Source organism: Lemur catta, chromosome 18, assembly GCF_020740605.2.
Source record: "Lemur catta isolate mLemCat1 chromosome 18, mLemCat1.pri, whole genome shotgun sequence".
Lineage (NCBI taxonomy): Eukaryota > Metazoa > Chordata > Mammalia > Primates > Lemuridae > Lemur > Lemur catta.
The window spans coordinates 46,812,351-46,840,238 of record NC_059145.1 but is presented as its reverse complement, the minus strand read 5'-3'; the positions used below and the strand labels follow the sequence as shown (position 1 = coordinate 46,840,238).

At 45.9% G+C, this 27,888-nt stretch overlaps 1 protein-coding gene across 4 annotated transcripts; it reads left to right on the top strand.

Moving 5' to 3' along the window:
- The first annotated feature begins 4,901 nt into the window (after positions 1–4,901).
- AKR1E2 (aldo-keto reductase family 1 member E2) lies at positions 4,902–27,043 on the top strand. Of its 4 annotated transcripts, XR_006729765.1 has the most exons (10): positions 4,902–4,986; positions 8,582–8,749; positions 10,905–11,021; positions 13,153–13,230; positions 17,608–17,730; positions 22,471–22,568; positions 24,334–24,406; positions 24,981–25,064; positions 26,394–26,476; positions 26,732–27,043. XR_006729765.1 is itself a non-coding variant. In XM_045529720.1 (9 exons), the coding sequence occupies exons 1-8, from the start codon at positions 4,924–4,926 to the stop codon at positions 25,062–25,064; spliced, it is 804 nt and encodes a 267-aa protein (XP_045385676.1). In that variant the 5' UTR covers positions 4,902–4,923; the 3' UTR covers positions 26,732–27,043. The 4 variants fall into 4 exon arrangements, 2 of the variants coding, with proteins under 2 accessions (XP_045385676.1, XP_045385678.1); XM_045529720.1 differs by lacking the exon at positions 26,394–26,476; XR_006729766.1 differs by lacking the exons at positions 24,981–25,064; positions 26,394–26,476; positions 26,732–27,043 and adding an exon at positions 22,908–23,103 and having other exon boundaries at positions 24,334–24,384.
- Positions 27,044–27,888: the final 845 nt, after the last annotated feature.

Below are 27,888 nucleotides of genomic sequence, written 5' to 3'. Positions count from 1 at the left end.
CTGTGTTGCCCAGGCTAGAGTGAGTGCCGTGGCATCAGCCTAGCTCACAGCAACCTCAGACTCCTGGGCTCAAGGGATCCTCCTGCCTCAGCCTCCCAAGTAGCTGGGACCACAGGCATGCGCCACCATGCCCGGCTAATTTTTTCTATATATATTTTTTAGTTGGCCAGATAATTTCTTTCTATTTTTAGTAGAGACAGGGGTCTCACTCTTGCTGAGGCTGGTCTCGAACTCCTGACCTCGAGCAATCCACCCGCCTCGGCCTCCCAGAGTGCTAGAATTACAGGCGTGAGCCACCGCGCCCGGCCTATTTTTGCAGTTTTGATTAGAGTTATGACATGCACATAACTGGTTAGATTTACACACCATAATTACTTCACGTTCTTTTGGTGCTATTGAAATGGTACTTTTTTTTTTTTTTTTTTTTTGAGACAGTCTCACTCTGTTGCCCTGGGTAGCATGCAGTGGTGTCATGATAGCTCACTGCAACCTCATACTTCTGGGCTCAAGCAATCCTCCTGCCTCAGCCTCCCAAGTAGCTGGGACTATAAGTGTGTACCACCACGCCCAGCTAATTTTTCTATTTTTAGTAGAGATGGGGTTTCACTCTTGCTCAGGCTGGTCTCAAACTCCTGAGCTCAAACAGTCCTCCCGCCTCTGCCTCCCAGAGTACTAGGATTACAGGCGTGAGCCACCATGGCTGGCTGAAATGGTACTATTTTTAAATTTCTATTTTGAATTGTGCATTGCTAATATATATCATATCACAACCATAATAAATAAGAACAAATGAAAGAATGTGTCCTCCTCTCCAAAGTCTGTCCCTTTCTTTCCAGGATAGTGCTTTGTTAAAAGAGTAATGGTAAATTACTATTCTCTGAACACTCCTCCTCTCCAACAGACACACTTACTTGGGAAAACTGAAGTGTAACAGGAGCCAGACACACAGTGGATGATGATGTGCATTTCCCCATGCAGGAGGGTGGACCATCGTACACAAGCCAGCACATTGTGCTTTTGTGGGCTGACCCTGGTGCCCCGGAGTGAGTCCTGCTCCATCACCTACTAGACTGGAGTCCTGGGGAAGTTACTAAACTTCTCTGTGCCTTGGTTTATCAATCACAAAAGTATGGTTTACAAGAAGACCCAGAAGTGTGGTTAACAAGAACACTCCAGGCTGGAGTGCAGTGGCACAATCACAGCTCACTGCAACCTCGAACTCCAGCCTCAAGCAATCCTCCGCCACCTGAGTAGCTGGGACTAGAGATGTGCACCACTACACCTGGCTAATTTTTTTTTTTTTTTTGAGACAGGGTCTCACTATGTTGCCCAGACTGGTCTCAAACACCTGGCCTCAAGAGATCCTCCTGCCTCGGCCTCCCAAAATGCTGGACTTACAGGCTTGAGCCACTGTGCCTGATCAAGAATTTTTTTTTTTTTAAGGAGGTTTTTTCAGATAATGAACTCTAAGAAAGTTTAGTCTGGAGTTCATAATGATGAAAAATCTTTTTGAAGTTAATAATCATTTTTAACTGAAATCATACTCTTCAATTCTGTAACTCTTTCCCAGGGTTTACCTTTTATTGTCCCACAAGCATCCATTTGGCCCTACCATGGAAATGACACTAACACTTGGTTCTGTTTCTAAATTCTTCAGTTGAAAAGTAAAAAAACCTTCCTTTAGATATTCTAAAAACTCACTTTCTAAAAAATTCTAAAAAATCATGGAGCTTCGTTTTTAAACTTTATAGAAGAACCTAGGTCTTTGAGGTTAACAGACATTAATGTGTGAAAAAATAAGGTAAACAAATGGTGCCTTAAACAAAAGTCATATCTTATAATATTTTGCAAGCTGCACATGACCAACTGTTATTCTGACTAAATACTTAAAACCAATTCACAATTAATTAATTATATGGATTTTTAAAAGAAGGAAAGTTAAGGCACAAACTCAGGAGTGAGATTGTTTTTCAACCCCTAGGCCTGCCACTTACTAAGTTCTCTCAGCCTCTTTCAGTACCACTCTGTTTCCTTGTGAAATCTGAATAATAGGGTATATACTTCACACAGCGTGTAGGGTGGTGCTGAGGAATAAAAAACTGAACTTTTAAAGGACTTACTTAATAATAGGAGAAGGAGTAAGCACACTTTAAAGTGTTTATATTTACTTATTTATTTGCAAAACATCCCTTATATGGTAGGGATAAGGTCTATGATTATACCACAAATGTAAAAGTTTTATAGAAAATTACTGTAGTTTTGGATAATTTAATATCTAAGTTGAGATGCTACAATTCAATTTTATGTCAGTAATATCAAGCGATACTATGTAATTGAGGTGTCATGATTATGTTGCAAAATTTAAATGAGGAAATTGAGTGAGATAATGTCTCTGGCTCCTCAAATCTCTAAAATTCGGAATGTGGTTGACCTGCCTGGGTATATCGACAGTTAATTATTTCCCCCTTCATATAGCTTTGTCTGCATTTTGAGAAATGGCCACCAGAGGGCAGGAAGAACCAACTTATAAAGTCCACAAGCGTTCCACCAAGTTTGAAGTTCTGTGTTAAAAGGAATGTTGTCCGCTAATATTTAAGTAACTATGTTTGTCATACAATTATTTTTCCTCGATTTCATTTTCTAAATAAATAAATTTATATCTACAGAGTCACAAAATATTTCCAAAGCTCAAGGGAAGGCCACTCTAAATAGTAATCAATTTGATTTACAATGTGTGCATTTTCTCTCAATCTATAAATAATCAACAATAAAATAATTATTTATAAAATGATGCTTATAAAAATATGTGTTAACCCTACATTTTTGTCCTGGCAAGGAAATATAAAAATGTCTTTTCTCACATTGCTTCAATTTATGAACTATTTTAAGAAATTATAAATTAAATAAGACATGTATATTGTAAAAATAACCTGGCAATACCCAACGTTTTAAAAATTGCCTTATGTCTCATTGCTCTGTTCCACAGGTAATCACTGTTATGTTTCTCATTTACTCCAAAAAGCTGTATGCATTCCAAGCATAAAATGTCCAAGAATTTTTTTATAATTTTTATATTATTTTTTATTTGTAGAGACAGGGTCTCACTCTGTTGCCAGGAATGAGTTCTGCTCCATCACCTACTAGACTGGAATCCCCCCCTTCATTGGTTCAGCCAAATGCTATTTCTCAAAGGTCATAAATCTTACATTCTCTTCTTGGAGAAGACACATCCAATAAAAGACTGCTAATCAATACACAAAACACAATCAATACACAAAAAAACTTAAGTTATCAACAATAAGAAAATGAACAACCTAATTAAAAAATGGGAAAAAGATCTGAAATCACGCCTCACCAAAGAAAGATATGGCAAACGAGCATATAAACAGATGCTTGGCCTCACTTATCACTAGGGAATTGCAAATTAAAACAGCGAAATACCATCACACATCTATTATTATAGAAAGGCCAAAACCCAAAACACTGACAACACCAAATGCTAGTGAGGATGTGGAGCAAAAGGAACTCTCATTTATTGCTTGTGAGAATGCAAAATAATACACCACGTTGGACGTTCAGTTTGGCAGTTTCTTACAAAACTAATTATATTCCACTATACGAGCCAGCAATCGCATTCCTTGGTATTTAACCAAATGAAGTCCACGCAAAAGCCTTCACACAGCTGTTTATACTAGATTGACTCATAGTTGCCAAAACTTAGAAACAACCCAAGATGCCTTGCAGTAGATAAGTAAACTGGTCCACCCAGACAATGAGATCTTTTTCGGCGCTAAAAAGAAACGCGCTGTCAAGCCGTGGGAAGACGCGGAGGAATCTTAAGCGCATATTACGGAGTGAAAGAAGCCGATCTGAAAGGCTACGTATCATCTGAGTCCAACTCTGACATTCTAGAACGAGCAAACACGGAGACAGTTAGAGGACCCGCAGGTGTCGTGGAGCGGCGACACCACTCTGTACGGTACTACAGCGGCTGACGCCCGTCGTTGCGTATCTGTCAAAACCCCCAAAAATGACCCCCACCAGGAGCGAGCCCTCACGGACTCCGGACTCTGGGCGACAACGGCGCACGCGACCCACGCCCCGAGAACGCGGACCCCAGCCCCAAGCGCGGGCTCCTCTGCCGGACGCTCGTCACCTGCGCAGGGGCCCCCAAGGGCCACCTCACGTGGCCAGTCTGCACACCACGCTTCCCACGTGAGGAAAGCGAGGCTGAAAGGGTAACGCCTTCCCGGAGTCCCCGGGCCGTGCCGGCCTCAGGCTTGTGTCCCCAGCCATTCGCGGACACTGCCCCCCATTTCTCTGGGCTCCCCGCTCTCACCTGCTCCCGTGCGGCCCGGGGCTTCTCCGGCGAGAGCCCGGCGACTCCTCCCTGTGAAGAGCCTGTTCCGGCCCGCAGGGCTCCGTGTCCGCGCAGGCGAGAACCTGTCGCTGACGTGTCCTCCCCCACGGCCTCAGACCAGGTGGCCTCGCCGACCTTGCTCTGAGGGAGACGAGGGGCTCTCGTCTCCACTGTGCGGAGGGGGCCCCTGCCCGGCAGCCCGGCGTCTCTCCTCAGCCCCCGCGCCCTGCGCGCGGGAAGACACACCTGGGGAGAGCACGCGCCGCCGCCCACCTGGGGATCCCACCTGGCGCGCGGGAGCCGCTCTCGTGCCGCCAGCCTATCGGGGCGCCCGCCGGCTGCGCCTCCAGCCAATCCAAGTGTCCGCCGCACGGCACTCCCAGCCAATCGGGGCGCCTGCCGGGACTGCGCTTCCAGCCAATCCAAGTGTCCGCCGCGCGGCACTCCCAGCCAATCCGGGCGCCTATCGCCGCCACCACAGCTAGCGCGGCGTCTGTCCAAAGTCGCCCCGAGTCGCGTGCAGATAGCAACCGTGAGCGCCGACACCTGGAAGGCGGCGCGGCATGGATCCGGAGCCCCCCACAGCCTCCCGGAAGATCCCTGTCCTGGGCCTGGGCACCTGGAAGGTGGTGCGGGCGCGGAAGGGCTGCCCCGGGGCGGAGGGCGGAGGGCTGAGGAGAGGCGGGGGCGCGGGGCGGGGGCTGAGGAGAGGCGGGGGCGCGGGGCGGGGGCTGAGGAGAGCCGGGGGCGCGGGGCCGGGGGCTGAGGAGAGCCGGGGGCGCGGGGCCGGGGGCTGAGGAGAGCCGCGGGCGCGGGGCGGGGGCTGAGGAGAGCCGGGGGCCGGGGCGGGGGCTGAGGAGAGCCGGGGGCGCGGGCCGGGGGCTGAGGAGAGCCGGGGGCGCGGGCCGGGGGCTGAGGAGAGCCGGGGGCGCGGGCCGGGGGCTGAGGAGAGCCGGGGGCTGAGGAGAGCCGGGGGCGCGGGGCCGGGGGCTGAGGAGAGCCGGGGGCGCGGGGCCGGGGGCTGAGGAGAGCCGGGGGCGCGGGGCCGGGGACTGAGGAGAGCCGGGGGCGCGGGGCGGGGGCTGAGGAGAGCCGGGGGCCGGGGCGGGGGCTGAGGAGAGCCGGGGGCGCGGGGCCGGGGGCTGAGGAGAGCCGGGGGCGCGGGCCGGGGGCTGAGGAGAGCCGGGGACGCGGGGCCGGGGGCTGAGGAGAGCCGGGGACGCGGGGCCGGGGGCTGAGGAGAGCCGGGGGCCGGGGCGCGGGGCGGGGCCCGGAGGGCGCGGGGCCGGGGGCTGAGGAGAGCCGGGGTCCGGGGCCGGGGGCTGAGGAGAGCCGGGGGCGCGGGCCGAGGGCTGAGGAGAGGCGGGGGCGCGGGGCCGGGGGCTGAGGAGAGCCGGGGGCGCGGGGCGGGGGCTGAGGAGAGCCGGGGGCGCGGGGCGGGGGCTGAGGAGAGCCGGGGGCCGGGGCGCGGGGCGGGGCCCGGAGGGCGTGGGGCCGAGGCGGGAGCAGACCTTCGCCTGCCGCCCACCCGACGGGATGCTGGTGTCTGAGGCCGAAGCGCCGCGCCGTGGGACGGATGGGGCGTTGCCGTCGGGGTTTTCTGGCATCCTGCGGCGGCGCCCGCTGCGGAGGCCACGCAGGGCCAATCTCTCCGAAACAGGGGGGGGCCGAGACTGGCCGGGACTGCCGCGAGCGGGGGTCTCTGCAGCAAAATGGGGCGCCTTATCTGCGTCAGGAGATAAGGAGACCTTGAAATTTGCTCACAGGGCTTTGAAAGGAAACTTTGAGACTTCATCTTCTTCCCTGTCTAGAAACAGCCTGACTGTTGCGCTTTGGATCTTTCTCTACTTTTAGTATTATTACTGACGTTATCGTAGTTCTGTACATTGATGGTTTACAGTGTGATGTTTCGACATGTGTATACATTGTGACGTGTAAACACATCCACCTGGTTAACATATCACCTCCCTTACCTAACATTTTTTATGGTGACACATTTGAAGTTTACGCTCTTAGTTATTTTGAAATATATAATACAGTATTATTCCCTATGGCCGCCCTGGTGTGCAGTGGATCTTGAAATCTACTCCTCTGTCTGAAGCTTTGTGCCCTTTGATCAGCATCTCCCTTCCCGTTCCCCAAGCTCCCGTAACCATGGATAACTTTCTATAAGCTGAACTTTTCTAACTCCTGCCAGCGATTTGGCATTAACTAAAAAAGCCTTTCAAATTTCCCATTTTAAAAAAATGTCTTATTAAACTTAGTTCTAGATAAAAAGATGTTGGCATAAGGAGTCAGGTGGGAATTTATTGGATGAGTCAGAATTAGAGTGCGCAACCCCTGCTTATCAAAATATTATTTCAATTTTTTTCTCCTATCTGCTTACCAACTCTTAGAGGCCAAGAACGTGGTTTTGCTCATATTGGCACCCAGCATCTAGCCAAGGACATGCATTTGGCAGCCATTCCATAAGCACTGGGTGGATTAAACTTTTGAGTCTCTTGTTCTGTTTAATTGTGCACGTAGTTTGGTGTAGAAGTCCAGACTTTATTGTATATAAGATAAAGAAAATATGTGAAAACTATGCTTAGAGTCCCAAATACTTGTTTTTTGGTTTTTTGTTTTTTGTTCTTGTTGTTGGGCCTCAGGAGCATAGAACTGGATTCGTCACTGTTCCAAGCAAAGACTTGTTTTTATTTGGTTATTTTTAACAGTGAATGAACACCACAAACCTCCCATCAGTTTTCTATTGCCCCAGGATGTTGCATCACAGCCAAGAAAGACCTCGGTGGCCTGCTCCAGCACGTGGCATGCTCCTCGTGGATGGGCAGCTGAGCAGCTCGGTGGAGCTTGCTGGGCTCCCTTGTGTGTCTGGGGATTGGCTGGTCTCTCTTGGGATGGCTGAGGCTAGTGTGCTTGGCTCCGCGCATCTCATCCTGGTGCAGCTGGTCTGGGAGTGTTCTCATGGAGACGGCTGAAGCACAGCATGAGAAAGCAAGGGGAGGCCTGGACTCTCCCTTATGCCAGTGGCCAGCTCTTCCATCTGTGTGCCCTTCATGGCTGCCTTGATGACTACAGCTTCATGATAAGTCCCCACACCTAATAGACAAGCGGCCCCTCCCTGCTCATTTTCAAAGGTGTCTTTATTGTTCTTTTTTGTTTTTTCCTTACAGCTTTATTGAAGTACAGTTGTACAATAGGCTACGCAAATTTACAGTGTAGTTTGATGAGTTTTGACAGATAGATAGATGCATGTACCTAGGGGCCTGGCTTTTTTTTTTTTTTTTTTTTTTTTTTTGCTGCTTACCTGTAGTTTATAAAGTTCCGTAAAAAACTTCTTTAAGATTTTGATTAGAACTACATTAAATTTCTAGATTAGTTTAGAGAGAATTGACACCTTTATGTTATTAAATCTAATTGTCAACAAGCATAGTATACTTCTCTGTTAAATTGTCCTAGATGCAATTCCTCGCTAACATCTCTTTTCACATGGTTGTTTAGTTTTTCCTGTAAAGAGCATACATTTCTTTTGTTGGAATTATTCCTGAGTACTTGATAGTCTGTAATACTGCTGGAAATAATATTTCTCTGAAATTATATTTTCTACTTGTTTCACCTTTGCTATATTCATATTTCCAGCCACTTTGCTAAACTATAATATTATTTCTGTTAATTTGCCTGTAGATTCTTTTGGATTTTCTACATAAATGACTGTATCACCTACAAATAATGGTAGTATCATTTCCTTTTTTTCCAATCTTTAAGCCTCAAATTGCTTTTTCTTAGTTGCTTTCTCTGGCTAGCACCTCCGGCACAGTGGCCATTCTTGTTTTGTACCTCATTTTAAAGAAAATGCTTCTGACATTTCCACATCTAAGATGATGTGTGCCCTAGGTTTTTTAAAAAATATATATGGATATTCTTTATCAGATTGAAGAATTCTCCTTTTGTTCTCTTAATTTACACAACATCTAGCTCAGTTCTCTGTAGGCACTAAAAATACCTATAGTTTTTCCTGAAATATGTGTAGTTGGAACTTAGATTATCTGTAAATTTCTTTCTGACTCTGACATTCTTCTATTTTTAAGACTGATTGATACTAGTACCAATTCAGTGACTTAATTTTTATGTATCATTTGACTCCATGTTATTGAGTGAAAAGGGAGAAATTTGGGTTGGATTCCTCTGACTGGGAGGAATACAGTTTTGTTGCTTTTGCAGGCCTGTCAGGGAGAAGTGACTGAGGCAGTAAAGGTGGCCATTGATTCAGGATACCTGCACTTCGACTGTGCTTATTTTTACCATAACGAGAATGAAGTTGGAGAAGGGATCCATTCCAAGATCCAGGACGGCACCGTGACACGGGAGGATCTGTTCATTGTCAGTAAGGTAGGACTTCTTAGTGGCAAATGTCTCAGGATCTCGGGCACTCAGGCCTTGGGTAACAGAGAGCTGAGATAGCACAGCTGGAAGGCTTTTCAGTTTCTTTATGGGACAAGAACTTTCATGGTTTCACAAACACACTCAGTTAGATTGTGTGTACATTTATTTGCTTCATATTATTTATTTGGTAGACTGCACACAAATACCCCAGTTAATAACAGATCCTTGAAACCAAAATTGATTACATGATAAGCACATTGGCTGCAGGGGTGAGTAGGACAAAGCCCTCACCCTCATGAACTCTGTCTACACAGTGATTCCCAAACTTAGATTTGGGGTGATTGTTAAAATGTAGATTCCAAATTTGACCCCAGATCTGCTGAATAAGAAACTCTGGGAGTGGTGCAGGTGAGAGTGTCAGGGATGGCATTTTGAACAGGGAGCAGCTTGAGCACAGAGGCATGAACCAGCAGGGCAGGTGCAGGGATTTGAAGGCATGATTTGTGAGAAGCTGTTTGTTCCTGGATCACACAGTGGGAGGCCACAGGGAACTAGGAGAAGTGAGGCTGGGTGGTGGACAGAGCCAGGCTGTGGAAGTCCAGGTGCACTGTGTAACCAGCTGTGCTTTTTCCCAGGAACAAAGGAGAACCATTAAGTTTTTAAGTACAGCAATTTATGTTGTAGGTAAGGGAGACTTGTGTTGTGTATGGGACATTGCAGCAGCTGAAAGGAGCATGCATTTGAAGCAGAGGCAGGAGACCAGTTAGGAGACATTAATAGCAGTGTGGATGGGAGATGATGCAAGCCTGGACTGTACCATGGAAGAGGGATGGGGAATGACAGTCAGGAGACAAACCTGTAGAAAAGGCAGAGGGTAGACTGAGATCGTGGAGGATTAGAGAATTCCTTTGCTTTTGACTTTGAAGTAGAATGAAATACTGTGAGATCAGGAGACGTGGGTTCAGCTGTCATTCAGAGCTGTATTAGTGATTGGACATCTCAGGGTCATGGCGTCATTGTTTGTAAAGCGAGACTTTGGATTTGATAATCTCTTGGGTAATTTTCAGTTCTAAAATTTCATAATTCCAAGATTCAATGTTGTTTCTATGACCAATTTCCCTTCTATTGTACTTTAAGACAGTTAATTTTTGTCATCCATCATTGCTGTCTGCAGTAGAGCAGAGGGATGCAAGGGAGAGGCCTTGGCATATGCCTGACTGAGGGGCAAGCCTTTCTTCTGAGTTCTTAAGGTTAGGATACAGACAACTAGGATCCTAAGATTCACCCCATGATTTGGGGACAAGTTGCTTCTAAGTGAGTCATAGCTAGCAGTGGAAGTATGCTCATTATTTTGGAAATTTGGAGAAGTTATAGAAATGTAAGTAAAATAAATAAATTACTTGTATACTCACCACCTAGGGACAACTACAGTTAACAGTGTCATGTATTTACTTCTGGTTTTTGTCTGATTTTTTACTTTGTTAATACATTGTGCTTGTCATTTATTTTCATTTCTTTTAATCTCCATTCTTCTGCTTTCATTCAACTTAGCATTTTTGCTTTTCACCTGCCGCAATGGAACCTTCAGGTTACCTTCTGTCACATTCAATAAAAGCAAAATGGGGGAAAACAGCTACAAGTTTTTCTACTTAATGGGAGATGTGGAAGGAAATAGCTAGATAAATATAAGGCAGTGTATGTTAACTAACCTGGTTTAACCTGCATGGTAATGATGCCTTGGTAATAGAGCGCCTTTGACGTGGAATCTGTGTAAGTGGGAAACAATACAGAGATTCTGGTTTTTCTTCATATTCTTTCTGCCTGCAGGAATTTTATTTTGTTTTTGTTTTGTTTTCATTTTGGTTTTGGGTCCCAGTAGATTCAAATAACCATCAGGTATCTCTTGATATGCCAAACTTCCCCTGAGCAGCAGTCAGGCAGAAGGAGCCCAGCTTTAGATGCCTGTCCCTGCAGGAGTCCTGGAACTTTTCTGAGGATAATGTCACCATTCTTCCCTCGGAACCTGTTGTGTTCTATTTTTTGTTGTCTCATCGTGAATGTTTTTGGTCCAAGACAGTAGCTTTGTGGGGCCAAGGAGTGGGTGCTGTGTTAGCTCTGGGTGCTGGCCCTATGTGACAATAGTCTCCCCTCTCCTTTGTAGCTGTGGTGCACCTACCACACGAAGTCCATGGTGAAAATGGCATGCAAGAAGAGTCTGAATGCCTTGAAGTTGGATTATCTGGACCTCTACCTCATACACTGGCCCATGGGTTTCAAGGTACCATTCAGCAGGTGGTTAGATACGCACTTTGCAGGACCCTCTTCCCTGTGGGCACAGCCCATCCTGTGGTGGAAAGAGCATGGACCAGCAGTTGGGGCCAGGGTTCCAGTGCTGCATCTGCCACAGGCTGGCTGCATGGTTTGTGCAGGCCTCTTGATATCTCTGGGCCTCAGCCCAGGAAAGACTTGGATTGGAAGACCTCTGAGGCCCCCACAGTTCTGTCTTTCAAGCCAGTCACTTTCTCTGAGCCAAGAGAGCAGTAGGTTTTTTCCCCCCTAAGTCTGTAGGTGGAAGCAGGATCAGATGAGGAAATACTGATGCTCAAAGCTGCTGCTTAAGTCATTCCCAAGTCCCAGTGAAGTCCTGGGCCTTATCTCTGCTTGCAGGTTCTGTTCTCTTTGGGAAGTGACTTCTGTTTTGCGGCATAGGAGATATTTGCTTGTTCACCTACAGCAGGGTCTAGTTGGTTATGGAAGTAGATTCTTTTTTCACTTGGTTTTATTCTCTTCACTCACACCCCCTTTCTACCTTCAACCCTTCCTCAGCAGCTTTCCCTCCTGGCCAGATGTCCTTTCACATCTGCCCCGGGCTGAGAGGACATGACAGCCTACCTGAGCAATTGCCCAGTCACACAGGTGGCACCTGTGAAGTTCTTGAGGGAATGTTGTTCCTACATTGGAAGGAGTGACCTTTGCTCCTCAGGAGTCTCCTGTAGATCCACCTTGTGTGAGGGTCCCATGGTATGTGCCAAGCTGTTGGTTATTGTTTTAGACTAAAATAGCAAAAACCACTTCATTTCTAGTTCAGCTTTACTCCAAGCCTTTGTATCTAGTTTCAATAAAGGATGTAGACAGCTGTCCATCAGTCATACTGACAGAGAGCAGAACAAGAGGGATGATTCAGAATGATGTCTATATTTGAAGTTCAGGGCATTCAGAGAATTGTAATTAAAACAATGATAATAGCTATATTATACTTATTGCTAGCCAGCATTATTTTAATTATATCCCAGAAACTGTTAATTAGCTGCTTTACATATATTAACTCGTTTAATCCTTATCAGTTCTATGAGGTAGGCACCATTAATATCTCCATTGTACAGATGACGAAACTGAGACACAAATGTTAAGATTATTTGGGCCTAGAAGCATATGTTCAGGTCAGACATGTTACTTCCTGCCTGCCCTCATCCTTTAGCAGGTTCCGGTCTTTGGATATCTAGGTGGTAGAAAAGGAGAAGGTCTCAGATCACTCAGCAACTCCAGAGGAGAACAGTGCAGCAGCAGCATGTCTTCTGGATAGTGGGAACTTCTAGGCTAGGCATGATGTTGGATGATCAGAAGATCAGAATCCAAGGATGAGGCCAGGACAGCATTTTTGCGGAGACATAGATAAATATCAGCATGGGATGTGGCTTTGAAGCTGTTGCTTCAGTTTATAATGGAAAATGCCTCTAAGATATGGATTAGGCTGGAACTTTTGACATTTTCCCACCATTGCTCAGGAAAACAATTAGGTGTCTATGCCATTCATCCTGTAATATGCTATGTAGGGTTCTGCATGAGCAAGACAGGTGGATAGCAAATTAATACCTGCAGCTTCTCTGAAGGGTGCCTTTAGATTCTTACCCTTTCCAGGTGTCTTGCTCTGTCTCCCACATCCAATGCACCTTTGTATTCTCAAATCTTTATCTCTCATTATGATGGGAATTTTAGGAAAGGAAAAGAGGATCCTAACAGTGGACTTGGGAGCACAGATTGACTGTGCTCTTAAGACATGGAGGAAGTCTCCTTTCCCTATTCTTCACCTGAAATTACTAAATTATTTTCTGGCCATTAGTGAGGACACAAGGTCTTCCTTCCCCACCTTGTGGGAAATGGACAGTGAACTTCAAGGCTAGTCAGGACTTTGCCAGCCATTCAGTCCACTCAACCCTTGGTCTTATACAGTTGAAGCCTAAAGCCTGGAGAAGGGAAGTCAAATGACCAGGCTGGTGTTGTTTAGTGACAGGGCCAGGGGTTGGATGCAGATCTCCTGACACATGGAGTTTTTTTCATACATCTTCATCTTCCCTCTACCCAGTCTCCTCATGAGCCCCAATAAGTTCCTTTTCTTCTGGTTCTCACAGCCTGGAGTAAAAGACTTGCCTCTGGACCGCAACGGCATGGTCATACCCAGTAACACGGACTTCCTGGACACATGGGAGGTAAGCTGAGCCATACCACCAGGCAGGTTCACCCCTGTGGTGAGTCTCCAAACCAGGAGTGGTGAGACCTGCAATTCTCATATTCAAAGACATCAAGGTTGTCTACTTGAGGTGTGGAGTTTGCAGCATGAACTAGGAATAAACACCTGTTTTTGTTTAGTTTGGTGCCTCTGTCTGAAACATTATTTTAGAGATAGCCAATACAGAACTCCCCTTTTTTCTCAAATATTCATTTTTTTATTTCAAAAAATCATGTTTATTTTAGAAAATACAGAAGAGTAGAGAAAAGAAATTTAAAAAATCCATTTCCCCATTACTCAGTGGTAACCACTATTAATGTTTTGTAGTTCCATTTAGTTCTCTTGTAAGCATTTTGGAGGGTTGATGTTGGAGCATGGGGAAGCTGGGGTTGGGGAGGTGGGAGCAGTATGGGGGAGTATTACCAAATGTCAAGCCTGTTTCCAGGGTCCAGAGGAAACCCAGCAAGGGCTTGAAGTAAAGTCATCAGTGGGGGAATCAAGGAGGCAGTGGATTTGAGAGTCTCAGGGAAGTAGATCATAGACTGGCTGACCAAGTGCATATATCTTGCTAACTGCCATGAGGGACAGAGGATGGAACATTTGAGGCTTATGAGGAAAGTGAGTTCAAACTTAAACTTGCTGAGTTTAGGGCAGAGCTTGATGGACAAAGCCGTGGGAGCACCTGTGGTCCTCCTTGGAGATGGGCAGGAGGGAGCCATAGATAGGAGGAGTCCAAGGCTAGGACCACCATGAGTGAGACAGAGACTGACCCTGGGGACCAATGCCCATGGGTCCCAGCTCTTTCTGTCACACTGTGTTGCCTCTCCTGAAAGAATTGGGTAAAACTCTAGCGTGTTCATGCAGCACAAGCAAGGCCCTGGTTGCAGAATTGAGGAGTAATGGGTGCACATTGACTCACTGGCCACTGGCCTCATGACCGCTTGGAACTTAATGCTGACCACTGGCACTGACATGAGGCCACACTCTTCCTGGAGCTGAGGGCCAGCCTGGTTTGCTGATCAGTGAATAGCTCAAAGATTTAGGTTGCTCTGCCTTTGAGTGCCTTAAAATGTTAGATGATGAGGGTAGGTAGAATGACGATCCATCAGTGTGCTTAAGAAGATGAGTATCTAGGTGGAAAGAAAGGTGAGCACGTAAAATCAGCAGTGGACATACTTGCCAGACACCATATCAACAGATATTCAGAGTAACAGGAAGATGAATAGCTAAAATGTGTTGAGTATTTGCTAGATGCCAGCCTTGGCTAAATGCTTTCTGTGCATGATTTCACATAACGCTTAAAGTAACTCTGTGACAGGGACAATGCAGTCCTCCTCTTGAGGATGTGGGTATTGAGACTTAGCGAGGTCACGTAACTTGCCCAGCCTCTCCCAGTTAGTAAGAAATGGAACTGAGATTAGATCCTGAGTTCAAAAAATCTTTTCAAGCTTCAGGTAAAGTATTTTTAAAATATGAGATAGAGCTAGTTTTAGAATACTGTACCCTTCCCAAAAAGAGAAGCCCTGGTCCAGATGGGTTCACACCCGAATTTTACCACACATACAAAGATGAACTGGTGCCCATCCTACATAAACTATTCTCCAATATCGAGAAGGATGGAATTCTCCCCAACACATTTTACCAAGCCAATATAACATTGATACCAAAACCAGGAAAGGACGCAACAAAAAAAGAAAACTACAGACCAATTTCTCTCATGAACATAGATGCAAAAATACTCAATAAAATCCTAGCAAATCGTATCAAAGTGCTTATTAAAAAGTAATTCATCACGACCAAGTAGGCTTCATCCCAGAGATGCAGGGGTGGTTCAACATACGAAAATCTATAAATATAATTCACCACATAAATAGAAGCAAAAATAAAGACCATATGATCCTCTCAATAGATGCAGAAAAAGCATTTGACCAAATTCAACACCCTTTTATGATAAGAATGCTTAACAAAATAGGCATAAATGGGACCTACCTAAAAATGATACAAGCCATATATGACAAACCCACAGCCAACATCATACTGAACCGGGAAAAATTGAAAGCATTCCCACTCAGAACTGGAACCAGACAAGGCTGCCCACTGTCCCCATTACTTTTCAACATAGTATTGGAAGTCCTTGCGAGAGCTATCAGGCAAGAGAGCAGAATCAAGGGTGTCCAAATAGGGACAGAAGAGATCAAACTCTCACTCTTCGCTGATGATATGATGTTGTATCTGGAAAACCCCAAGGACTCAACCAAGAGACTCCTGGAATTAATTAATGAATTCAGTAAAGTCTCAGGTTACAAAATCAATACACACAAATCAGAGGCATTCATATATGCCAATAACATTCAATCGGAGAACCAAATTAATGACTCAATACCCTTCAAAATAGCAACAAAGAAAATAAAATATCTAGGAATATATTTAACTAAAGAGGTAAAAGACCTCTATAGAGAGAACTATGAAACACTAAGGAAGGAAATTGCAGAACACGTAAATAGGTGGAAAACCATACCATGCTCGTGGATTGGAAGAATCAACGTTGTTAAAATGTCTATACTACCCAAAGTAATCTACAGATTCAAAGCAATTCCTATTAAATTACCAACATCATTTTTCACAGATTTAGAAAAAATAATTATATACTTTGTATGGAATCAGAGAAGACCCTGTATAGCAAAAGCAATTCTAAGCAATAAAAACAAAATGGAAGGTATTAATTTGCCAGACTTCAAACTATACTAAAAGGCTATGGTTCTTAAAACTGCCTGGTATTGGCACAAGGACAGGGACACAGACCAGTGGAACAGAACAGAAAATCCAAGTATAAAACCATCCTCATATAGCCATCTAATCTTTGACAAAATAGACAAAAACATACTCTGGGGACAAGAATCCCTATTCAATAAATGGTGCTGGGAAAACTGGATAGCCATATGTAGAAGACTGAAACAGGACCCACAGATTTCACCTCTCACAAAAATCAAATCACGGTGGATAACAGATTTAAACCTTAAATGGGAAACGATTAGAATTCTAGAAGAAAATGTAGGAAAGACTCTTACAGACATTGGTCTAGGCAAAGAATTTATGAAGAAAACCCCTAAGGCAATCACAGCAACAACAAAAATCAACAAATGGGACCTGATTAAATTAAAAAGCTTCTGCACAGCCAAAGAAACAGTCACGAAAATAAACAGACAGACTACAGAATGGGAAAAAATTTTCGCATACTACACATCAGATAAAAGACTGATAACAAGAATCTATTTAGAACTCAGGAAAATCAACAAGATAAAATCAAACAATCCTATCAAAAAGTGGGCAAATGACATGAATAGAAATTTTTCAAAAGAAGATATAAGAATGGCTAACAAACATATGAAAAAATGCTCAACATCCCTAATCATCAGGGAAATGCAAATCAAAACCACAATGAGATACCACTTAACTCCGGTGAAAATGGCCTTTATCAAAAAATCCCAAAACAACACATGTTGGCATGGATGCGGAGAGACAGGAACACTCATGCACTGCTGGTGGGAATGCAAACTAGTGCAACCCCTGTGGAAAGCATTATGGAGATACCTTAAACAGATTCAAGTAGACCTACCATTCGATCCAGCAATCCCATTATTGGGCATATACCCAGAAGAACGAAAGTCATTCTATAACAAAGACATCTGTACCCAAATGTTTATAGCAGCACAATTCACAATCGCAAAGATGTGGAAACAACCCAAGTGCCCATCAATCCACGAATGGATTAGTAAACTGTGGTATATGTATACCATGGAGTATTACTCAGCTATAAGAAATAACCATGATACGACATCTCTTTGGTTCTCCTGGAGAGAGTTGGAACCCATTATATTAAGTGAAGTATCCAAAGAATGGGAAAACAAGCATCACATATACTCACCAGAAAATTGGTTTCCCTGATCATCACCTAAATGCACATCGGGGAAGGATACCAATTGGATATCAGACTGAGATGGGGGGTGGGGTGAGGGGATGGACGTATGCCTACATGATGAGTGCGTTGCGCACCATCTGGGGAATGGTCATGCTTGAAGGTGCTGACTCGGGGAGGTAGGGGGGGAGGGGATGGAGGTATGACTACAAGGTGAATGCCAGGCGCACTGTCTGGAGAATGGACATACTTGAGGCTCTGACTCAGGGGGATGGGCGGGACACGGACAATGTATATAACCTGAGCTTTTGTACCCCCATGAAGAGCTGAAATAAAAAAAAAAAAAAAAAAAGAATACTGTACAAAGTTGCTGAGCAGCGTAGATTATCCGTGGAGTAGACAGCACCTACACACCCAACAGAGTTCTTTGTTCTCTCATAGGCCATGGAAGATCTGGTGATCGCAGGGCTGGTGAAGGACATTGGGGTGTCAAACTTCAACCAGGAACAGCTTGAGAGGCTTCTGAATAAGCCTGGGTTGAGGTTCAAGCCAATAACCAACCAGGTGAGCTACTGGAAGCGGCAGAGGGCTTAACTGGTGTAGCTGGCTTCCCACCATATGGCTCTTCTGGAAATGGGAGGATGGCAAGGCATGAAAACAGGCATTCTTCTCCTCTAGTGGCTGTCCAGAGGATGACCCACGGTAGCAGTTAGGCAAGTGACGGGGTGAGTAGGGTAGTGGCTTCTTTAACATGGGTCTAGTTAGGAGGTACTGTTGGCAGGTAGGGCGTAAGCTGGCTTTTGGTCCTCCATGAGTGACTACAGGCAGGTTTACCAAAGTGTCCTGGCAGGCACCTCACCCTCATAAGAGGAACATAGACCTCCCTCTACCTCCTCCAGACCATGCAGACTGCAGCAGGAAGGCGTAGATGACCAGATGGCTTCACACTGGGCTCACAGATTGCAGAAACGGGTGTGGGCGATTCATTTTTCAGTGCAGAGAGATGACTTGTGAGGAAAGGACTGCGGTAGTAAAGTGTAAAAGTGCATATGTGAGATTGAAGCTTGATAAATTCTCATAAACTGGGTGTAGCTCTGTGACCAGCATCCAGTTTGAAAAACAGAGCACAACCAATACCTTACCCCTGCAGAGCATAGCACTGTTCTGATTTCTAGCAGCTTGGAATAGATTTTGAACTTAATACAGCCAAAATAATAATATGGAGAGAGGGCATGATGGCTGACTAGAGACATCGCCTGCTGGAGTGTCCCAGAGGGAAGGAGGGGTTTCAGATAAAGGAGAGGGAGGAGTGAGCACAGCTCAGATGTAGTTTAGAGGAATAAGAGCTGGAGCCTGCTGGGTTCTTCACAGATGGAAACTGCAAAGCAGAACAGGAAAAGGAAAAAGAAGGAAAGATATTGGCCAGGATAAACCCCAGAGAGGCTCGGATTCCAGTGAAGGGGTAAGGGGGAATTGCATTTCTCCTTCCCACATACCATTGGCAATCAGTGGGTTACCTAGTTGTTTGGAAGCTTTTCCACCCTTACAAGCCCAAGTGCAGCTGCAATCACTGAATTGTGTGGAGAACTAGAGTGGACACTCTGTGCAGGCTTCCTTCCTGGGAGAGGGACCAGAGGAGCTGGGGTCGTGGCTGTCTTCCATTCAGACTCCTTTCCTCCCCTGCCCACTGCAGCCAGGAGAGCAGATTGAGCCAAGACTTTCGGGACCAGGCACGTCTCCCCAGCTGGTACATCCTCCAGTCTGAGATTTCCACAGACAGCGGTGCTCACACTTTTCCCCTTGAGGACTTACAGTGGACACTGGGGTGCCCAGTCTGGGAGTTCCCTGCCTGTCAGCACTCCCCAGAGATGCAGGCCAGCAGGTCAGACACACAGGCCAGGTCCTGTGTCCCCAGGCCTTGCTAGGGGGCACAAGGGAAAGATTTAAGAGCTTGACTTGGTAGGCGAGGGGCCCCATGTGGGCAGAACTGACAGGTAGAATACAGTGTGGGTCCCAGCCTCAGCAATCTGATGGAGTACCCATCCTCCCACAGGAAAGTCGCATTGTCATACTAGGATGGGTCCCCAGAAGTGAAGTTCCCAGCCAACAGAGCCATTGCTCCCAAGAGTGATGCATTTTGGCACCTGTTTGCAAACAGACACTTGCAGGAGACTATTGAGGGCAGGAGTAGGGAGAGAGGGACAGAGCCTAATCTGAATAGCCAGTTGGTGAATTACAGATGGCCCCTCCCCCACAAGCAGTCTTTCCACTTTGAAGAGGCTGCTTTGGCTCCCCCTCCCAGCAGAAGGAGCCAGAGAAATGACATTAGAGCCTACTTTGCAGAGCTTTCCAGGCTTGCCCAGCCTAACCTTGCCCAGCCTGGCTCCTCAACCCACTTCTGCCATGTTGGACAACAACCATCCCTTGGAGCTACAGGGCCCCCCCATTGCCTGGGGCATTGAAGTGCTGCTTCTAAGGGGCTAGAGCCTATTACAGGCACAAAAGAACATGTCTGCAGTTGGCTCTTTCCTGCAAGCATCAACCACTGACAGGGAGAACAACTGTATAGCTCATTACCACATATACTGACTCAAACAAACTGGGTTTGGCTGATTCTTACAAGCACCACCCACCAACTCAGAGATTAAGCTGGAGGTCCCAGTGTAATTCACACTACTGGCAAGAGGGAAAGATGGCAGAATGGAAGCAACCCAAGGGGGTACTGCTTTTTAAGAGAGAAATGAAAGTTGCAGGTACTTTGAGCTGTGAGGGGTCTCCCTCCTCCACTGCAGACCTCTGGGCTGATCGAGGAGCTGCTCAGAGTGTGTGCAGTGACACTGTACTGGAGAGCAGGTTCAGCAGAGATATGGTGGCTGCCAATCCCAGGCTTCCACAACCGATGCCAGTGGAGCTACAGTAGTGGACTCCACCCACAAAGAAATTGCCAAAATGACAAAAATGGAATTTAGAATATAAATGGCAAATAAGATGAATGGAATTGAAGAGAAAGTTAAAAACCAAAAAAAAGAAGCCAAAAAATTTTCCAGGAAATCAAAGAAAAAGTTGCTAAAGAGCTAGACAACATAAAGAAGGACATAATAGAACTTAAAGAAATGAAACAGTCATTTAGGGAATTTCAAAACACAGCAGAAAGCTCCAAAAACAGACTAAACCAAGGAAAAGAAAGCATCTGAGAACTTGAAGACAAGGCTCTTAAGATAACCCAGTCATGCAAAGAGGTAGAGAAGAGTATAAAAAAAGTCTGAGCAATCACCGAGAGAGATATGGGACTAAGGGAAGCAAACTAACTTTCGAATTATAGGTATCGCTGAGGGAGAAGAAGAAAAAGCTAAAAGCATGGAAAACCTATCTGAGGGAATTACTGAAGTAAACTTCCCTGGTATGGCCAGAGATTCAGACATCCAGATACAAGATGGACATCCCGGAAGATACATAGCCAATAGGACATCTGCAAGACACACAGTAATCAACCTGGCCAAACTCAAAATAAAGGACAAAATTCTGTAAGCAGCAAGACGAAAGCAACAAATAACCTACAAAGGAAAATCCATCAGGCCAACTGCAGAATTCTCAGTGGAAATCTTACAAGCCAGAAGAGAATGGGGCCCCATCTTCAATCTTCTTAGACAGAACAACTGCCAGCCTAGAATTTTGTATCCTGTAAAAAACTAAGTTTCACAATTGATGGAGAAATCAAGTCTTTTCCAGACAAGCAAACACTGAGGGAATTTGCGGTGACCAGACCTGCCCTGCAGGAAATACTAAAACAGCATTATAGATGAATTTTTTCAATAACAAAGTGTGGTTGTGTGGGTCAGATGCCTGAGATAATGTACACCAAAGAGGCCTGTATGTATAAAATAATATGCAAATGTAAGATGAAAAAAATAAAATAATAATACATTATAAATTCCTTTGTGTCTGGCTTCTTTCTCCCAACATTATGTTTATTGGATTCATCCATATATGCCTATGATTGTAGATCATTGATTCTCATTTCCATGTGGCATTCCATTGTGTGAACATACCACAATGGACTTATCCATTTTACTATGGATGGGCACTTGAGTAGTTTACAGTTTGGGAGTGTTAAGAATAGAGCATCACATTCTATTTTCTATTTCTTCAATAAATATGCTTTTTGAAAAAATTGAAGTATGACATAGATATACAAAAGTACGTGCATCATAAACAGCATACATAGTTCAATGAATTTTCACTAGTTAGCATATTCAAGTATTCAGCACCTAGAAAAAGAAAAACTATCTTCAGCCTTCCAGAAGCTCAACTATGTCTTATTCCAGTCACCACTACAAAAAGCAGTCACTGACCTGACTTCTACCATAGTTTAGTTTTGCTTCTTTTAAAGTCTTATATACATGAGTTTATACATATGTTTATATGCATAATAGCTTCTTTTTTGTGTCAGTATTTCCAGGTGATCAGCACTTTGAATACCTGAGAACGATTGTTGTATAGTCTGGGTAGATGAGGTGGGGTGGAGGGTCTGTTTTGTAGTATGGTTGTGGACACCGAGGAATATAGAACTTAGCATGTTCCTGAGAGCAAAGGCACTATTCATAGTTCTCTTTAATTTGTGCTAAATGGTTATTTATTTTAAGTCTACTCTGAATCCGGAATTGTACATGAGAATTTGAAGAATATGGAAGAGACAGCAATCTTGCCCTCCAGTTTCTTAAAATGTTCACTGGGGTCACCTGTAACATGTAGTTGTCACATGTATCAACTCCCTGTTTCATTCATTCATTCAACATATTTTTTTAGTACCTTCTATATGTCTAGATTGTTCTCAGTGTTGGGGAGACATCCATGAACAGAAAAAAATTTCAGACAAAAATCCCTGTCTTCATGAAGCTTAAGTTCTGATGACAACAGATAGACAATAAGCAAATAAATAAAATGTATGAGATGTCAGATAATGATGGGTGCTGTAGAGGAAATACAGGACAGGAAGGACATGGGAGCTATGGAGTATTGCAGATTTTGCCTCAATGCTCAGGGGCGTCCTTGCTGAACAGGTGATATTGGAGCCTTCAGATAAGGTAGGTGTCCACAAGGCCGCAGACGCAGAGACCTTGACAGCACCTGCAGTCTTGGAGATTGCTTAGTCTAGCCTTCTCTCAGACAAAAGCACTCAGGCCTCGAGATGGGCCTCGTAGCTAGTCAGTAACAGCCAAGACGTAGACATAGGTCTTCCCTTTTAGAGCTTTTCTAGCATACCTAGTGGTTGGCATTGTTTGTAAACTGTGATTCTTTTTGTAGGTTGAGTGCCACCCATATCTTAATCAGAAGGATCTGATTGATTTTTGCCAGTCCAGAAATGTGTCTGTGACCGCTTACCGTCCTCTTGGTGGCTCATGGTAAGGATGATCAGTGGTTGTGTAAGTCGGGGTCCTAGTGGGAAATAGACGCGTCCCTGTCATTTCATTGGGCGACTTGGAGACAGGTGTAGTGAACGTGTGGGCAGGGTACGGAGGGGCCTCAGGGGCTGTCCATAGCTCTCATGCCTCTGGGCTGCAGGCAGGGAGCTGTTTCTGGCAGCCAGAGAGTGGCTCTGGGGGGGCTACCCTGGTGGGGGTGGGACCTCTTCAGAGATGTAGCCAGTCTGAGGGGACCCCTGTCTGAGCACCCTACCAGCACATCTGTTAGTTGCTGACGTCTGTGAGGACGTCCCCTGACCTCACTGTCGCTGTCATCAGGTTATACAAATGCCCCAGGACCTGCAATTTGTGCTGTGCTCCCTCGATCAGCTAAGGGGCCACCACCCACTCAGCCACCCAAGCCAGAAACTTGGAAACCGTCCTTTTGCGTGCCTCCAGTCCAGCCAGCACCAGGATCTGTTGATGATTCTGGCAAGAGAACTTGGACTCTGTCACTTGATCTCTGTTGTCACCGGTACTGCCTTGGTTGAGTGACAATTCCCTAAGGTTATCAGAGGAGCCCTGAACCCACCCCACCCAATCTACCCCATTCCAACCCATTATTCACACCGTAGTTGAAGGGAGCTGTCTCCGTATGACTGTGTCACTTTCCTGCTTAAAAAATTCTCCCAGTCTTGGAATGACCTGTGAGGTGCAGCTGACCTGGCCTCTGCTGGCCTCTGGCCTCGTTTCTCCCCCTCCCTGCAACCATTCTGTGGATCAGCCATATAAAGTTGTGATTCCTTGGACAGAACATATTCTTTCTAGTCTCTACCTTTGCATACACTCTCTGTTTACTCAGAAATCTTATCTTTTAAAAATATGGCTAACTTTGGTTTCTGATCAAATGTTCAGACCAGCAGCACCTCTTCCAGGGAGTCTTCTTGGCCCCTTTTCATTCATGTTTTGTGCACAGCCTTCATTATCCCATTTTGTCATAATTTTCTTCTCAGTCTCTTTCACTAGTCAAAGCTACCTGTGGCAGGGACGGTATCTTACTCATTCTATTCCCAGCCCTTGGCTCAGTGCCTGGGACTCATTAGAAGTCCCAGAAAGTCTAAAATTATTTGGATTTTATCACCTGTGTGTTTTCCATGTGAAATGGGGCGTGAACTTGGTAACAGCTGGGGTGTCCCTTCAAGGCTGGTCACACTCCACAGCTGGGCTTTGGGACAGAGGAGCCCATGGTGGAGTGAGTGGGCGGCCATCAGAGGGAGAGGAGAAGAAAACCTGCCCTGTTGGGTTCCTTCAGGATACTTGAGGACTGTGACTAGCCCAAAGCTTGAAAAGCTGTTCCATAGGAATAACTGTTTGTTGGAAACATGACTCCCAGAGCTGTTATTAGAGCCTGTCCCTGCTTGGGCAGATGTTAAGGGCAGAGACTCTGTGGTAATCTTCAAAATCTCTTACAGTAAGTGTTCCACATGTTCACAATGTTAACTTCTTCATAGTATTTGGCGTGAACTTTCCTGAGATTATCATCGCCATCAACGATGTTGGTTAATGGTGCTATAGGCACTGTGCATCGTCAGACAGTGAATTTGGGGTGATGTGCTTTTCTGCATTGTTTAAATTTCCTATAGTGAGCATGTTTGCAATCAGAAGATAATAAACCTTTCATTTTGGAGAAAGGTTTTATTTTTTTAAAGAGAAGAACGTCCACGTTGGATCTTCTGGCTCACCACCCTGTGCTGTGTCTCTCTAGTGAGGGGGTTGACATGATGGAGGACCCTGTGATTCAGAGGATCGCAATGAAGCACAACAAGTCTTCAGCTCAGGTACTCGGGAGGGCTGTCCCAAAGGGAAATTCGCCACTCCACGTCCTCCCAGAGTCCTGGGGTGTGGCAGTTCCTGGGAAGGGATTAGCACTCCTGGAGGAGTTGATGACTTATCAAGACCTCGGGCAGCTCATTGGTTGCAGCCATTCTCCCATTCATTCCAGCCATGCGCTCTCGCCACCTGGCGTTCTAGACACAGAGGATGAGTTCCCAGGCCTTCTTCCTCCACCCCACTGACTGCACACACAGCGAGCATGAAATGGACCAGAGAAGTCATTTATTATAGTCTTCTTGGTTCTAAGCTCCATTTTGTTTGGGGGATTAGACACAGGTTAAGGAATTCCCATGAAGGGTTGGGCGGTCCTCTGACCTCCTTGGGCTGGTTGCCGTCCTTACTGCTGTGTGACAGACTGCTTGGAAGACGTTTTGATACGAAAGAATTTGTAATAACAGCTCCTGCTGTGTTTGACTGTAGGACTTTTACTGCACAATAAAACTCACTCTTAGGAATTAACTTAGGTTTGACTTCATGGTATTTTCTTTTGTGTGACATTAGACTTTTCCTTCCTTGCAGATTATGATCCGATTTCAGATCCAGAGGGATGTGATAGTGATTCCCAAATCTGTCACCCCAGAGCGGATTAAAGAGAATATCTAGGTAGGTAGTTTCCTTCTTTTATGTTAGAGGGCTTTGGACTGTGTGTTAGTTGAGGCAGCCTGACTCCCGTATAAACAGCCCCAGGATCTCTGTGGCTTCACACAGCAGAGGCCTAGTCCTCTGCACCATAGGAGTTGGCAGTCGACCTTACACCAGTGATCCAGGGACCCAGGCTCCTTCCATCTCAGGGCCTCCGCTCCACTAGGGCCTCAGGGCATAGCCAAGTTGTTGTGCACAAGTTGCTTTGCACTAGGTCTGTGCATACCGTGGGGCAGAGCCATTCCCAGACAGTTAGACTGCTTGCAGCAGATGTGTGACTCAAGGGGCAAAGCAGATGTGAGCTGATGGCTGGGAACAGGTGCCTGTCCTGTTGGGAGAAGTCAGGAGCCAGGTCCACAGGGTCAGCCTGGGAGAGGGATGGAGGGTGCCAAGCCAGGCAGGAGTGCTGGGGTCCCTTAGAGCCACCAGGGCAGTGTGCCAGGCCCCAGAGCGCCCTTCAGTCCTGCTGCATAAAGCAGCCCTTGGTTGGTAGGAGGTCTGGAGAACTGCTCACTCTTTCCCTCATCCCCTCTTCCCCCTCATCCCAGCCACTGCATGCCCCAGCTCTCCCTCAGTCAGAATCCCTGCTGGCACTGTGTGGCCGATTTCTCCTGGCTTCGGGCTCTCCTCTACTCCTGTGGGGGTAGAGGTTGGGGTCCCACTGACCCCTCACCCTGCTGGCACATTGGGATCACTCCGTGACCTACCCTTCCCTTTCCTCTTATCCAGCCCCACAGCTGGGTTGGGGCCGGCATTGTGCAGGAAGCTGGCGTTGTGGAAGGGGCCGTGTTCCTCAGCGTGTTGAGACAATGAAAGGGTGGAGGGGTCAAAATACCATTTTAGAGGGAAGAAAAGTGGTTACTCAGAAACATTATACCGTGATGTGGATAACATTAATAGTCCCACGGCCCATGTGGCTCCCTTGTTGGTGGGGTATGCAGAACAAATGATTTGGTTTTCGGGGAAGGGTCAATGGGAAAAATTCTTTGCTATCTATACCTTGTAAATCTTCCCGGGTGTCCTTTACTCCCATAAAATGAATGCAGTTTATATTCCAAGGTTTCCTAAGGGTAGCCCCAGCTGAGGCAGCACCAGTCAAATGATCAAAATCAAAGGGCATTTTGGGAACCTAGGCTGTGATTCAGGTAAACTCCATGTGTCTAAGGAAGTGTTTCTTTTACTTCTGTGTGTCGCTTGCAGGTAAGCACCTACAATGTTTTGTAGGTCATGTATGGTCCACTAAATGTGAATTGAACTAAATTTTCCATGAACATTTTATTCTGGTTCTAGGTCTTTGATTTTGAATAAACAGAAGAAGATATGAAGGCCATGGTCAGCCTAGACAGGAATCTCCGATTGACCACATTCCCCATGTAAATATGTCTCCTTCTTAAAATTGAGAAAGCAATATACAAATTGGGTGACTGGTTCCTGAATAGGTAGTTGTTATGTACATTTTAGATTAACTAAACCTTTTATCATAATCCCTTCTGTTTGAAGATGGGCCACAGAGTGAAGCCAAAGACTAAGTTTACACAGTAGAGAGTTTAAAAATACATAACTATATCATTTAAATGTTCCTCTTAAAACTAATCATTCTTTGCTTCTATTTTTGATTTGTTTTTCAGAACTGAAGATCACAAAGACTATCCTTTCTGCATAGAATACTGAGGACAGCCTCCCTCTCCATCATTTCTGCTTGGCCCAGACACATGGATGCTGGTGGCGATGTTGACCACCTCTGCAGGGGCTCTAGGGCCACAACGCAGATGGGCCCCGCAGAGGTAGGTTTGGGTGCATTCCCACCTGGAACAGAAGCCGACTTCTCTGAGAAATCCACAGAGTTGAGTGTGTTCTCAGTGACAGAAATGGGATTTCTGTGTGACAGCTTGTGTGGCCTCCACTCTCTGAAAGAAGATATTGATGACTCATGAATAAAACTTACCTTCACATTTTAAGAAAATATCGTTTTATGGCAATATTTAAACCACATACAGAGTTGAGGAAACAGAGTAATGAATCCTTGTCCCACTACTCAGCTCCAACGGCTGTCAGCCAGGCCCCTCTTGTCTGACCTCCTGTGCCCTGCCAGTGCCCCTCAGGTGATTTAAAGCAAAATCCTTCCCTCCATATGTGGAGAGGGAAACGGGGTAAATCTGGGACAGTTTCAGTTTAAAAGAGAGGCTTCTTTTTTCTGATTTAAAATCTAAATTTTACTTTTTAAATACTATTTTTAACAAGGTCTTCTGGTAAGTCAAATTATACCTGTTGAAACCCCAAATCAGAGATGAAGGAAATCAGATGGCTCCCTTCTCTGCATCTGCTTGTTTATCCTTTTGAGACTCAGCATATCGGGAAGAGGCCGTGGCAGAGGGGTGCTCACACCAGACTGGCTTGGTGCACGGTGGGTTTCATGGACATAGTGCTATCCGGAGGCCATGGTCACTGCCCCTTGCCTCTCAGCGCATCTGGCCTCGTTCTGTGCCCTCAGTTTCACGCTGATTCTCCAGGGACGTCACTTCTATTTGACTCCTTGGCTCCTATCCAGAGGGAGTTCAGCAGAAAGAAAATCTGATGTCTGCCCCACAGTGTCCCCGATGGTCACACTCCCCTTTTCCTGTGTCTGCCCCCTGCCCTCCCCTCCACCCCACCCCTGTCCATCTCCATGCCAGCCTCTCAGAGTTCCTGCCCCATCTGAAGGCAGACAAGGGTTGCCCGGGGGCCAGAGGGGCCTGGTTTGAACACGGTTCCCTCCGTGTCACTTCCCAATTCCATCTCACCACAG